Here is a 14,639-nt window from a genome sequence, read left to right as displayed (position 1 = left end):
CTCTGAGTGGAGACCTGGGCTGTGTACGTCGAGTACGTGGTGTGCGGCGCTTAAAAGGTGCTCGCTTCGCCCCGCCCACAGCTCCTCACAGGAAAGGCCTCACAAACTGGCACCGTCGGCCCCCTGATGCGCTGTATATTGGCCCGGCGGCAGCACAAGGCCACCCCGAGAGCCGCTCCACAGCGCAGGAGGTTCCACCAGACATCTGCGACAATAACGAGTCACTGTCACTGACAAACCCGTGCGTAAAAGGCGCACCGATACTTTTACTTTGACGTTTAGTACGCGCCAGTGTCCAGAGCGGGACATGGCCCTTTGTCAGACTTACAATACAGCCACTGCTATGACACACACGGCCTGGTGCGCTCGATAACACAGGCCACACATTCGGTGTAGGCCACGCACAAGTGGCTCACTCTTAGAAGCGATTGCTTCTGTGTTAACCTCACATAATATAAATGTTAAAGATAAGTGTATTTTCTTTTCTTCTTTTTTCATCGTTTGCTGTTGTAAAATAATTAGCAGATGCACATAATGCTGTAGACCCAATAACAGCTGACTCTGTGAGCAATGTTCCCTAAAGTCTCCTTCCAGAGTCCTAACTGGAGCCGATGTAGACTGCAGGGACTGATAGACAAATACAAGATCAGGCTGATCACAGGCACATGTAAACAGAAAGAATGCGACTCATCTGATCGCTGTTTAAGGTGCTTCATTTCCATGTTCAGATTTCTGTAGTGACTGAATAACCTAAACACAGCAGGATGATGGAATAAAATGATCAGGGAAAGTACTGGAAATATTGGCCCCTGTCCGGCGCGGGGAGGGGAGCGGTGTCACGGCACGGGGGGAATACACATGCGGCCCGCTGCAGACGGGGGCCTCTGAATGTCAATCAGCCGCCCTAATGGCCCCTGAATGGACATGTAACTGATGCGCAGGCGGGAGGTCCCAGGGCGGGGGCGGGAGGGCTCCCTTCAGGACGGGCGGACAGTAGCGATCTGGACCTCGGCTCCAGATGTCGGACCTCGGGCTCCGGCGGATGTTCCCCAGTGTCAAATGCAGCAGGAAACTTTACCACGCGGACAGTCAAAGGTTGTCGATCTCTTCACACCAAGCGCGACCTGCTCTTGAAGTGTTCGCCTGTTTCCAAGAACCACCAGGACTCGACCTTGAATTGAGCCTGGACTGAACCTGGACCACATCATCGGAACTCGACCGGGTGCAACAAGGAAAAACGTTTTTTTTATTTTTATTTAACAAAATCGCCGATGACCCTGAAAACCACCGGCTTAACATTTTGAGACTCACTTTCTTTGCGCATACTGGTGCGTAATGGCGCACAGCGGGGGACACTTCACATTTAGCCAATATGAAAATGGAGGAATCATTTCATTAGAGTAGGCTACTTCATATTATTTAAGCTACTTGGTGATTCAAAAGAAGAAAATAAAGGACTAAAGGGGATCGAAAGATGCTCCTTGTTTTACAGGCGGCTGAAATAACTTGTCCTTTGTCAGAAAAAAACAAAACCTTAGTGAGTTCCATACGGAGGCCATGTCTCTAAACACTAGTTTATGTCAAAGTAGGTCCATTTGCCTATGACTCTAAAGCCTGTTTCAAACCAATGATGATGGTTTAAAGCCTCGTGCACGGGCGTGTGGATTGGAGCGCGCACGCAGCGGTCCATCCGATGGCAATTAACACCTCCGCATACGGCCTAACAATGGGCCTAATGAGGACGGGCCCCTGAAGGAAGCGGCGCCCTGGGTCTGGGGCCTTTGTTTATGTGGGAGGGGAGTGCGCGGGCGGCAGTCGGCTGGGGGTAAGTGGGAGGGGTGCGCCATCTACTGGACACACGGAGGGAAAAGGCTTTGCCCGACAGAGGCTACTCTCCAGTCTAACATGGACGGAATAAATATGCACGCATCAGAAATGGGTCCAGCCACACCAGGGGGCGCTGCGACTTGATTATGTTGCTGAACACATCGAGGTCAACATCCTCCTTCGTCTGCAGTAATGATTCATTCATTCATAAAATATCGAAATGAGATGATCTGTCTTTTTGAGGGTTTGACCTGTTTTCCGAGAGTGGGACACTTTTGTTTCAAACCACCGTTTTTCATCCTGAGATATGTTCTTACCTAAGCTTAGACGAGTTGATGCGTACCCGTTCTTTGTGCGTGCGCTCAGTCACGCAAAACAAAGGCCAAAGATGTTGTCAGTGTCACGGGGTACAAGTTGTGTTTTTAACTTTGCATTGTATTTTGTTTGTTGTGGTTTTTATTACGCATGTTTTTAGCTATTTCAGTTTGTATCCACTTGTCACCCCCGCACCCCTGACCATGTGACTTTTGACCAACCGATTGCGTGATTGCGCCCTGAAGGCAATCCAGCGCACCTGCATATGGCGCGTCATTGGCACACTGCACAAGGACGCACAGGGAGAGGGACAGGAGAAGGAACGGGCGAGGAGCAGGAGGACGGCCGGTGAGGCGTCGGAAGCTTCTGCCCTGACCCCCTGACCCTCCTTGTCGTTGCTGTCGGAGTTTGTTTTATGTCCAGGTCTCCCCTGACCTGAACGGGAACAGAATGCTGGATCCGGATTACACCTTGTTCCTGGACTTGGGCTATTTAGTTCGTTTTCTCTTCCCTTTTTTTTGTTGCATAGTTTATATTATTATTTATAGGGTGAATATGGGTAAAGTGGGACAATGGGTAAAGTGGGACACTTAACTTTAATCATGATTATTTTTCAATGTGACATATTTTATCACTAAAAATACATACACACCGAATAATCAGAAAATTAGAAAATAATGGTTTTGTGGATTTTAATTCACTTCATATGGCGTGGCAAACCGTAATCTACCACCAAGTAGTAAAAAAGCGGAGGTCTGTCCAATGACAGCATTTGTGGTTTTATGATTTATAACTTTTTAAAACTAACAGACATGCAGATTTTTGTTGATACGTTATATAATGGAATGCATCTGCAAACAAAACATCTCAAAATCACATGTTTATTCTTTATACTTTTATTTTTATAAGAGATTTTATCACTGTCCCACTTTACCAATGTGCTATTGGTAAAGTGGGACAGCCTCATATTGGCAAAGTGGGACAGTATATTTTTGCGGAAAATCCTGGGTATTAGGTGTTTCACACATCTTCAAATGAGATCAATTTAACTCTATATTTCTTGTTTTGATTAAGTTTTCTGATGATTACATTTCTGATTGAAGTTTTAGCTCTTGTTCACTACGAACTGTTGATCGCCGTTTAGCAACATTTCAACATTTAGTTGTTCTTTTAGGTTTCTAAGTTCTTTAATTGTTTAATTTTTTTTAAAATATCGGCTCTATATATATTTCTTTGCAAATCTTTAAAACATGCTTGTTCCCGTATACTTCACCAATCAAAGGCAGCCTGAGTTCACAGATTAACATGTGTTTTTTTGGGCATGTCCTTCATATTATTCCTCACTCATTTATAAACAAAAACAAATCTGATGAAGGCACTTTACAATATTATTCTTCATTTGTTCTGTCGCTCTTGTTTTTATTTTATACCAAAGGTCCCAGTTAGATGTTCCACACTGTAACATGTCTGACTCCTTCTGCACCAACAGCACAGGCTGCACCTGTGCTGTTGGTGCAGAAGGAGTCAGACACATGTCCATCATGGTCATATGTCTCACAAAACAGTTAGAATGACCATTAGAATGGTTATTACTCTTCATAACCTCTCACATATTCATAAAAGTAGTTGCTACAATAATATTAATGATTTGGAATACAACAATTACCATGTTAATAGTGTCCCACTTTACCAATTACAAGTGTCCCACTTTACTTTACCAATAGCACCTCTAAAAATGTATCATTGGACCAACCTGTGTTTGAGGCAAAATTATAGCTTCTGTGTTAAACATTTGACTTTTTTTCCTCCACTGGTGTAAAATAGAATCTAAAGCTTTTTAAAAATATATAACATTAAAGACTTTAGCATTTAATTCCAAACAAAAAATGAGGTGGAATGAATGAAAACTGAATTTTCAAAAAGTGCCACTTTACCCATATTCACCCTAATGTTTTAAAGCTGTTTTAATTAGGCCTAATATAATAAATGTTGATTGAATGACTTTTGAACTGGTAAGCCGATTGTTTTTTGGATGCACCACCGTAACTCCCACTGCAAAATATTCACTAGCTCAATACTCGGCCACTGCTAATACGGGTGAAATATGGGTGAAGTGGGACAATGGGTAAAGTGGGACACTTAATTTTAATAATGATTTTTTTTTTTTTCATGTGTCATATTTTATTACTAAAAATACAAACACACCCAATCAGGAGAACTTAAACTAACAGACATGCAGATGTGTGTTGATAAATGATATATGGGAATGCATCTGCAAAAACATCTGAAAATCAAGTGTTTAATCTTTATACATTAATTTTTTTAACAGATTTTAGCGCTGTCCCACTTTACTAATGTGCTATTGGTAAAGTGGGACAGTGTATTTTTGTGGAAAATCCAGGGTATTAGGTGTTTTTTTTAATTTACACATCTTCAAATTAGATCAATTTAATTCCATATTTCTTGTTTTAAGTCTTTTGATGAAAACAGGTATGTTGTATTGCGTATTAACACGTCCGCACAGTAATATCATCAGGAGCGAAGATATTACGATCAGCAGAAAGTTGAATAGAGTTGTCTTTGAGTTGCAGCTTAAGTCATGAGAGCAGCTTTAAAGTGATAGTCTGAAAGTTTAGTTAATAGATTGAGCGCCTGGGTCAGAAATTTGACGTAATGTAAGTAATATTAAATAATAGTTTTCTTAAAGGGACTATACAGAGTTTAAAAATGTCAATTAAGAATGTTCCTCCCCCTACAAGCTCCAGCCATGTCCTTATGTGTAGAATGAGCTCAGACCTGTTCACCACAACTGCCTCTAAAATCCTGCACTGTCACTCAGAAAGGTGTTACTTTGGTCCTAAGTGCCGTCATGCACGAGCTTAATATAGAAGCTGCAGTTTACACGTATGACCTGAAGTGGCAGTAGTGAGTATAAAACGGCTAACTTGCATCTAGCCCCTTTAAGTCCCTCCTTTTGCTGATTTCAGACACTAATCAGAATCCCCGGGCTTTGACCAATGAGACAAGCTTTTCTGTGAACTGCGGCTGTCAGGTCCAATCAGGGAAGAGGGGAGGAGCTTGATCATTGACTTTAGAAAGCATGTTCTTTCTTTTTGTCATTTTGCAAACTAGGAGTGGCTTCATGGTTCAATCAGGAGGGGAGGAATTTCAAATTTCACTCTTGCTTTCTCCTCATTTTGCAATCTAGACTATCACTTTAAGTGTCTTGTTTTCAATTGGGTATGGCTGTCACATGGTAGGAAATGTTCTGTCCATATGTTCAAAACCCCATTAATAACAATATGGACAACCCACCACATTGTGACAACCAGCCCTGCAAATGGGGCAAACGGTCACTGTCACACAGCCTGTATTTTGACTTTAATATCTATTGCTGGGTTGCAGGTTCTGGAATATGATGATGTCACCGGACCCAGTGGGGGGCGGAGCCAGTTTTTCCTATTAACAGCATTACACTTCTACAAGTCGTAGCTAAAAAGAAAATGTATGGATTGGAAAAATTAGAATTAATATCAGTCACTGGTCTCTATATAATGGCCCTCTAGTATAGGCCTTTAGAATGCTGTGATGTCACTTGCAATCCAGCAATTTCGAGTGACAACCAGCCCCGGTCTCACGTAGACCAGGTCTGATGCTGAGTTTGCATGAATGACCACAGACTCAAATATGTGAAAATGTCCTTCGTATAGAAGATCCATCTTTATTTGATATTACACATATAAAATTAGGTACACATTTCGAATTGTAATAAACGATAGTCCGTGCTGCATTAGAAGAAAAGATCGTTTTTTGATAAAAGATGAAATGACTTTAGTTTGGGCTAAAGTGAGCTTTGGTTAACCTGTGCTTCTGTACTGAGCTGACCTGGACATGACAAATCCACTGCTCTCATCGACTAACGCCCTGCACCGCGGGGGCCACACATGAGGGACGCTTTAAAAGAGAAAACATGCTTTTAGTCTACGACAACTGAAATATTCATAAAGCAAACATTTCAGAGTAAAGTTTCAAACATGGCAAACAGGGCTTCAACGGGGGGCAGGAACAGGGGCCTCAGAGCTTCAACAGGGGGCAGGAACAGGGGCCTCAGAGCTTCAACATGGGTCCAAGTACAGGGGCCTCAGAGCTTCAACAGGGGGCCAGAACATGGGCCTCAGAGCTTCAACAGGGGGCCAAGTACACGGGCCTCAGAGCTTCAACAGGGGGCCAAGTACAGGGGCCTCAGCAAAGGGTCTCCTCTCAGCCTTCATGGTTGTTATATATGAACTAACTCCACAGACTGTAAATTAAGAATGGACTAATAACTCTCTTATCTGAAGCCGGCTCCGGACGTTCCTTGCTCTAATGGAAACGTGTTTGCCCGTCTTTCAGCCACTTGACCTCCGCGTGTGTCTCAATACTCGCATCTTTGTCCCATTTTTTCCCCTTTTGCTATTTTAACATTTGCCCTGTTCTAAATAACAGAGCTGGCTCCTAAAACCTAGACAGTACTAGCATGAACGAGCTTCAGTTAGCCCACCCTGAAAACTATGGGTGGAGCCTTCCTCTCTTAGTTCCATTCTAAATTCAGTCTTTGCTAAAAGCGAGTGAATGTCTGACCGAATGTCAGGAGTGGCCCACAGAAAAAGGGTCAAAAACAGATTTTTAATATTGGAGTAAGGCTTGTTTGCTTCTTTGAATTTTTATAAACAGGTGGAGAAATTAAACACATGTAGATTGTTAGCCAAGACTTGCATATTTGACACAGGGGATTGCACATATACAGGTATTAACATTCTGTAGAGATTATAACATAGTACTTGGCCGAGGGATAGATATCTGTTGGGAGAGTACATTCGGAAACAGGCTTGTGGCTGGTGCAGGCTTTTCATCCAACACAGCAAAAACATTCACCTTTCCTTAAATTACATTTGATGGACTGTCAATACACAGATATTTTTCTTATCGGTTTACAGTAAGACAAAGAAGGGTTTGGCATATAAATAAGTCTGCAGTGCAGCTACACAAATGCAGCAAAGCAGTTAAAGCAGGTGGCCAATTTCAGTAAATGATTGTCCATCCACATTTTTAAGTACACAAAACTTACTAAAAACAATTTTAACAAAGAATTTATACTGTGTGGCCAAAAAGTCCAAAAGCCTGGATAAATACAAGAGTAAACATATCTGTGTATGTGCTGCCACCAGAGCAAACAACAAGCACCAGAATGGTCTAATGTTGGCTTAAACTTCAACTCATTTTACTGTAATATACAAAGTTAAAATAAGTTTTAAGGTACATTTCTTTCCTGTCCATTTTATTGGAGGAACACAGAGTGTTCAATATGACACAGAGTACACAGTGGGACCAGAGGGATTTCATACAAAAACAGATGATCAATTGTGCTGGCAGTTTAGTGTCCGAGGTTCGACATCTTTACCACTGAACAAAAATAAACGCCTCAGGTCAAACACTGACCACATGAAGGTAGGACTCTGAGCAGAAACTGTCCTGTGCTTGTACAAAATGAACAGCCAGCGTGTTCAAAGGAATGCCACTCTTTTGCGAGAGTGGCCTATCAGGAGGAAGAATATTCCTGAATAAAACAAGTTTCCATTGGTTTTCAGAAGTCAGTGTGACGTGGGGCGTATGTTTTAGTTCTGTGTATTGCATCTGCATTGACTAATATTTTGCCGACCATCTCCATAATGTGAGGTGAGCCTGTGTTGTGTTATGATGGTGATCTGTATTGCCCTCTCTGGGATGGAGCTGATGGGACACACTGCGCCTCTTGACTGAATGAGGGGTAACGGTGTTGTGGGGGCTCGCTGAGTGGCTTCGTCCTGTGCTGGTTCAGAGCTGGTTCAGAGTTTGGACCAATGCTCTTCCACTGTAAGACAGAGAACACATGTTACCAAACCAGGACATGTCACCTGGGGCCTGTTGTCTGACTAAGGGGTTGGTTGTCACATGGCGTATTCGTATAAATGCTTGTAATAAATTGCATCATTAACTTTCGTTGAGGACATATTGTTGTACATTCCTACAGTTTGACTGCTGTAGGCACACCTGGCGCCATGGGTGCACCTGTACCCAGCTGTTCAGAGTGCACGTCTGTGCTCCACTCATGTGTCTGGTGCATGTCAATTCCACGTGTATGTTTGCCATCCCACAGCGCATGGAGCTGTATGTTGTGAAAGGGCACAGAGCAGAATCGAGCTGCTAATTGTTGGGAGCTTATTTTTAGCTCAGAAATGCAGATGCAGCAGACGTTTGCTCAGACTTTGAGTTTACATGAAGTTTAGTTGGTTTTAGGAAGTTAGCTTTGGGCAAACAGGCAGCCGTTGGTGTCGAGAGGGAGTCATATTTTGATAACGAGTGGCTTATGTGCAGATAACTGATATCTGCAGATAAGCCACTTCCGCAAGTTTGTCAAACCATGACATACTCTTCCCCAACTAAATTCTTAAGTTTCACAAAGCGAACCAAGTCCTACAGACCAATAAGTGCGAGCATGCTCTTGGTTTCCCCTGTGGAGACCACACACCTGCCTCACGTCTCTCGCTCCTTCTTAACAGTGACATCTCCAGCCGTGGCCCCTGGTCCTGCTGCAGGAGCGGGACTGGGGCCCGGTGCCGTGGCAGGGGCTGGGATGGATGCAGCTCCCGCTCCACCTGAGCCCAGGATGGTGGTGACCTCCCCCTGCATGAAGGCCCAGGGCGGGCTGTTGGGCGTGTTATCCAGTGGACAGCGCTCTCCACTGGGGCAGTACACTTCTCCGTCCGCCCTACGGCTCTGGATGTACACACGAGTGCAGGGGAAGCAGAACCTGAGGACAAGCACAAGAGTGTCATCTTTACTCTTCTTTTCCATCAGAATGACTCACATTATTTTGTACAATAATATTCAGTCAATGTACATGTTCACAAAAGCTTATGTAACAATTGGTAGTATGAATGTGACAATGAGGTGTGTCCGGTAGATCATTGGACACTGACCTGTGTCCTTGCACTGAGGGACACTGCACAAAGTGTGTGTCCTCCAGTCTCTCGTGGCACAGGGTGCAGGACAGCGTGTTTCCCACAGCGTGGCCGCTGCTGCCTGATACGGAGCCCAGCTCTGATGCTCCTCCGTGGGGTAAGGCTGGGGCAGTGGTGGCTGCTTCTACAGATGTGCTGGAACTCAAGGGCTCTCCTCCGGGCCGAGTGGCCAGGGGGCGTGGCTGTCTAGCAGGAGAAGATGCAGGCTTGGGGCTGGTCTGGCTCACACCTCCAGCCATAACTGAGGCAGTGAGAGGGAGACCTGTGGTTTTCCCGCAGCTGCTGCCCGCCACAGCAGAGTGGACCGGCGTCTGGGACTTGGACTGAGTAGCACTCAGCTCACGCTCCAGCTCTTGGGAAATGAACGGTCCTATGCCCATGCCGATGCCCAGCTGTCTGCGGCTCATCTCGGCCAGCACAGGGGCGGGAAAGATCATTGGGTTGCTTAAAGGGGCTGGTCTGGCAGATAAGCCCGCAGGCAGCAGCCCCGGGGGTATTCCAGCGATACTCTGAGATACAAGGCTGGGAGGGATGGCAGCACCCAGCATGGGCCGCCTGCTGCCACTGGGACTCTGGCGGTTCAGTTCCTGGGGATGTCCATCTCGGTGTAGTCCATTGGGGGGGACCCTGACTGCAGACCCGACACTCTCGCCTCTCCCCGCTCGCTCGAAGCGGTCAGTGTGCTGTGTCCTGGCCGTGTCCGCAGCCGCCTCTCTGCCTGACGTGCTGTGTTTGTTTGGGGAGGGACCCGGGGACCGCACGTTACCGTCCTGCATGCCGTGGCTCCGTTTGAGCTGTCGGGCGTTCGCGATCAGGAACTCGATCTGATTGGCGCCCTCGTAGTTGACGCAGCCACGGCACACCACCTCACTGAAGTCCCACACCACGGTCCAGGGCATCTTCGGCAGGTCGCACAGGTAGCACCACTGGCGCCTGGACGAGGACGGAGACGACATAGCGAGCGGCTAATGCTAGCTCCAGCCTCCACATAAACAACAGCAGCCCGCCGCTAGCCTGCTAACGGAGGCTACACGCTACTGTCGTGTTCAGCAAACTACAAACAACTAAAATATTACAGTTCCAATGGTTTCCCAACACTCGTGCCGCACATCACTGAGAGGAGATAAAGACATAGATTTGTTCGGAGGCGACGCTCTCGGACGCTTGTTTTGTTTGCAGACTTCGGCCTACTCTTCTCTGCTGTCAACTCCCGACAGGCGAAGTGACGTTACGTAACATAGTAATGGTGCATTGTGGGAGTTGCAGTCCCTAGTCTTCTTCTCTCGCGCTAGTGCAGCATCACTGGAGATACATTAGAAACTACTCTAGAAAAGGGAGCGGAAGTCACGTGTCCTTAGTCAGAGGTCAGAGTTCGTCATAGAAACGTGCGCATTTCAGAGCCACGCGCTTGGGCAAAACATCCGAGAACATTGTTTATTAGTTATTTATGAATCTTGAGTTAAAATGCCTCACGGCAGATCATCGACGTCCTCGAGGGAAAACGGGGATCCTGGCGCTGATGCACCGGCAGATCCAGAGCGGACAGGTAATGTTTACCCCCGACACACACGGGGCAGGGGAGAAACCTCCGTTCCTTTGGAGGATTCTGAGACATATTGTTATTGTGTATCAGAGATCAAACACCTGCTGAAGTAGTCTACTCTGAAAATGTACGTTTTCTGCTGGACGAGTTAGTAGTTAAACCATACGGTACTTTTTTTTACTTCTCTTTTTTACTTTTATTTGAGTAATATCATAATGAAGTATTATACTCTTACTTGAGTAAAAATCAAAGTTACTCATTCCACAGTGAGTAAATCTTAAAGCGGCAAAAACTTTAAAAATAGTTTGTTTCAAATGTACTTTTTTTTTTTTTACGGTGAAATTATGTTTTTCAGGCATTTCCTTTGGAAATACACCGATTTTTTACTCAATTTCATGTCTTGTTTCTCATCATTATGTCACAAGATCGTGAATCACACTTACTCAAACAGTATTCCGTACTCACACTACTCAAGTAGCATTTTCCTCAGGTACTTTTTGACTCTTACTTGTCATTATTTTGGTCACTATGTTTTACTTCTTGAGTCAAACCCTTTCAAAGTAAGGTTACTCTTACTTAAGTAAAGGTAATCTCCACTACCCACCTCTGGGTAATAGGTCATCAAGTCTGAACAGAACTGTGATTTGAAATGTTCTTGCACTTCTGTCGGTAATATTGGAAACACTCATCGGACATGACTTAGAGAAAGCACTAACATATTTGTGACTGCAGTTAAGCCTTGACGCCTAAACTTGTTAGACTTCGTTTAAGATGAAGACTATTTTAGCTTTATGTCTAATCCTAACCCTAACTCCTCCCTACAATAAATCATAGTTTGAACAAATACCGGTGTGCCAGTGAATCAAAGTGTGGTGTTTTTCCAGAGGGGGACAGGTTCCAGTGTCCGGCTGACTTTGTGCCCTTCAGCTACAAACCCTGCAGCTCCACTCTGAGCAGCAGTGACGGCAGCGACACCGAGCGCTGGCTCATCAAAGCCCCCGCCGGCTTCAACCCTGAGAGGTCAGTCACAAACACACATTTACTCTGAGCCGACGACTGCCTCATACACTGAAGGAGTTTGTCCTGGTCTGATTCTGGGCCAGAGCTTCAGAACATTTGAATTTCCACTATTGGCTCTGTGATTGTTGCCTCAGTATAGTTTAAATATATTGACTCTGGTGATTGTCTTTGATTCTACGTCACTGTTGGGAGGTCAGAGGAGTGGACTGGACATGGCTTGATCTTACCCACAGATGACATCTTTTACAAATAACAGACTATTGAAGCAGTTGAAGTGACTGAGCCTCGAATCACAGTTGAATCACTCCACAGTGACATCTAGTGGCAAAGTGTCATTACAACCACATTTCCAGTGTTTCAACCATGTTATTGATATGTCTGTGGGTCCAAAGTCATATGGTTTGACCATGTTTCAACACAGACGCCCCAGTGAAGGGTTTTTAAACAATGGTGTTTCATGAAACACTTCAGCCTGAGTCACGTGACGTGTGTTTCCGAGCAGTGTTTTGAAAAAGATGCGCTTTGGGATAGAGACCTGCACGGGAATGGATTTCAATCCCGCCCGCCTCCGACGCCCCCTTGCCCGCTCCCGAGTCTCCCGCGGGAGTGTCCTCACCTGGCCGCCAGAGGGAGTCGCACGGGCCCCGACAAGCGTGTGGGTGTGTTGCTCCTGATTTACTATTGGAAACTGTGCGTATTATTAGTGCCACAAATGTGATATGCAAATGACTTAACTGCGCGAGCACAGTCTGCGCAAACTGCAGCGGCTCTTACTCCAGACTTATTTACAAGTTATGACGGATAAATGACAGATGTTCACAATCAATAATGATCACTTTTTAATAAAACAGTAATTATTATTAGGCTGTAGCAAATAAATACTCTTGGCTTTAAAGAAAAAGCCAAGATTGACTGGGATTTGCGTCTGTTGCCTTTTAATTATTTTATCGTGCACATGGAAAGGGGGAAAAAACAAAAACAACTCCAACTCCATGTCAGCTGCTGCAGTACGGAGCGCACAGGCCATGGTCATGTCTGGGATGGAAACTAGCAGGAAACAGCTGAGCAGTGGATGTTTGTCCGAAGACTATGAGGTTTGTATCATGGACTCAAAAGCAGAGAATATAGATCCAGCAGGAATACACATGCTTTCCAGCCCGCATTTTGGCGACGCCCGGGGACGAGCGGCAGGTGAACAGCGAACATACGGCTCGTGCCTGCTCATGGAGCCATCATCAATACGCCGTCACCGTTGTGCACAAACCCCGTGGATTTTGTAAGGATTAAGGACTTTAAAATGACATGGGACAGATTCGTTTAACCTTTTTAATTAATGGATTTGCGGTTGTGAACTGCATTTAAAGGGACTATACGGAGTTTAAAAATGTTAAAATGAAGTATTTTCCTCCCCCTACATGTTTCAACAATGTCCTAATGTGTAGAATGAGCTCAGACCTGTTCACCACAACTGCCTCTAAAATCCTGCACTGTCACTCAGAAAGGTGTTAATTCGGGTCCAAAGTGCCATCATGCACAAGCTTAATATACAAGCTGCAGTTACACCTATGACCTGAGGTGGCAGTAGTGAGTATAAAATGGCTAGCTTGCATCTAGCCCCTTTAAGCATTTCATATATAAGGAGGAAAGGAGAGTGTTTCATAAAACATGCAATATCTCCGCTTCTAGGAAAAAAATCTGTGATTTTGATCAAAACTAGCCTCTGTTTAGCTTAGATTTCTGTCATGATAATATTGCGACTTAACAGTTTAATTGTACGTGCCTCGGTTCCTACCGAGGCACGTACAATTAAACTGTTAAGTCGCAATATTATCATGACAGGCCTAAAACCACCTAACATGTTCTGAAATGCATGTGTCCATATTTCAGTCTGTTGTCAAATCTAAATGCTCCTGGATGAGTTAAATCTGGACAATGTGGATAAATGTGACATGTTTGTGATTTCCCGTGTGGTGCAGCAGGACCTAACACTGTCCCGTTGTAGTTTCAGCGGCGTCCAGCTGCCCCTGCGCGGCCTGGAGACGGTGAGCATCACGTCGGCAGATGGGACAGAGCGGCCCTACAGCGTCCTGGGCTCCTCAGACCGTTGTCCTGAGCTCCGCCTCCTCACCCTGCCCACCTCGCTGGCCCCGCCCTTCTCCGGACTCATAAGCATATGCGAGAGCCACGGCGATCACGGCGGTGAGCAGACTCCTCACGTAGTTCGGGCCATCCCGCCCCCCTGCCTGCCCTCGGGGCTCAAACAGCGGTTTCAGCACTTTTCCGCGGCCTGTCCACGCCAGGCCGAGTCGCCGAGGAAGAGGAAGAGGAAGATTAAGAGCGAGCCGCAGGAGGCGAGCGAGTGTGTGGACGCCACGGTAACCGAGACGGTCATAAAGACTGAGGTCAAAGACGAGCCGCTGGACATGGGCTTCGCAGAGCAGCCGGAGGTCAAGAAGAAGAAGAAGAAAAAGAAGTCTAAAAGTGCAGAGTAGTTTGTGTCAAAGAGACTCACCTTAAAGTGATAGTCTGTAAGTTTAAATGTTTTACAAATGTTATAGATGTGTATAATTGACCGCCTAGGTCTGAAATTTGAGGTAACATAATTAAGTAATTTTTAATAGTCATATTTTTTCAGACACTGATCAGAATCCCTGGGATACCACTTTGACCAATGAGACAAGCTTTCCATGAATCGGCCTGTCCGGTCCAATCAGGAGGGAGTGGGAGGAGATTTCTCTCCTCACTTTGCAAACTTACAGACTATCACTTTAACCCTCACACCACCAGGTCAGAGCAGGTCTGTTCTCTTCGACCCCATGGAAGGGTTTTTGGTGTATGATATTTGTTTTCTCTCATCAAGCACCCATATTTGACCCATAGTTCAAAGGGGGGGG

General features: G+C 45.3%; 2 protein-coding genes and 1 long non-coding RNA gene across 3 annotated transcripts; 2 read left to right on the top strand and 1 right to left on the bottom strand.

Moving 5' to 3' along the window:
- The first annotated feature begins 6,184 nt into the window (after positions 1-6,184).
- LOC306965780 lies at positions 6,185-6,635 on the top strand. Its single transcript, XR_013793066.1, has 2 exons — positions 6,185-6,272; positions 6,375-6,635. It is a non-coding gene; the product is annotated as an uncharacterized lncRNA (long non-coding RNA).
- Positions 6,636-8,665: 2,030 nt separating this feature from the next.
- LOC306965451 (interferon regulatory factor 2-binding protein 1-like) lies at positions 8,666-10,148 on the bottom strand. The gene is made up of 2 exons (XM_079559895.1): positions 9,141-10,148; positions 8,666-8,971 (listed from the first exon to the last, which is right to left on the bottom strand). The coding sequence occupies exons 1-2, from the start codon at positions 10,136-10,138 to the stop codon at positions 8,695-8,697; spliced, it is 1,275 nt and encodes a 424-aa protein (XP_079416021.1). The 5' UTR covers positions 10,139-10,148; the 3' UTR covers positions 8,666-8,694.
- A 437-nt stretch (positions 10,149-10,585) lies between these two features.
- On the top strand, positions 10,586-14,639 carry polr1g (RNA polymerase I subunit G). The gene is made up of 3 exons (XM_079560188.1): positions 10,586-10,728; positions 11,610-11,745; positions 13,748-14,639. Exons 1-3 carry the CDS (start codon positions 10,647-10,649, stop codon positions 14,235-14,237), a joined length of 708 nt encoding a protein of 235 aa, XP_079416314.1. The 5' UTR covers positions 10,586-10,646; the 3' UTR covers positions 14,238-14,639.

The sequence above is a fragment of the Gobius niger genome (genome assembly GCF_951799975.1).
Source record: "Gobius niger genome assembly, chromosome: 1".
In the NCBI taxonomy this organism is placed as follows: Eukaryota; Metazoa; Chordata; class Actinopteri; order Gobiiformes; family Gobiidae; genus Gobius; species Gobius niger.
The sequence above is the reverse complement of the archived record's forward strand: the minus strand, read 5'-3'. Positions and strand labels throughout refer to the sequence as shown.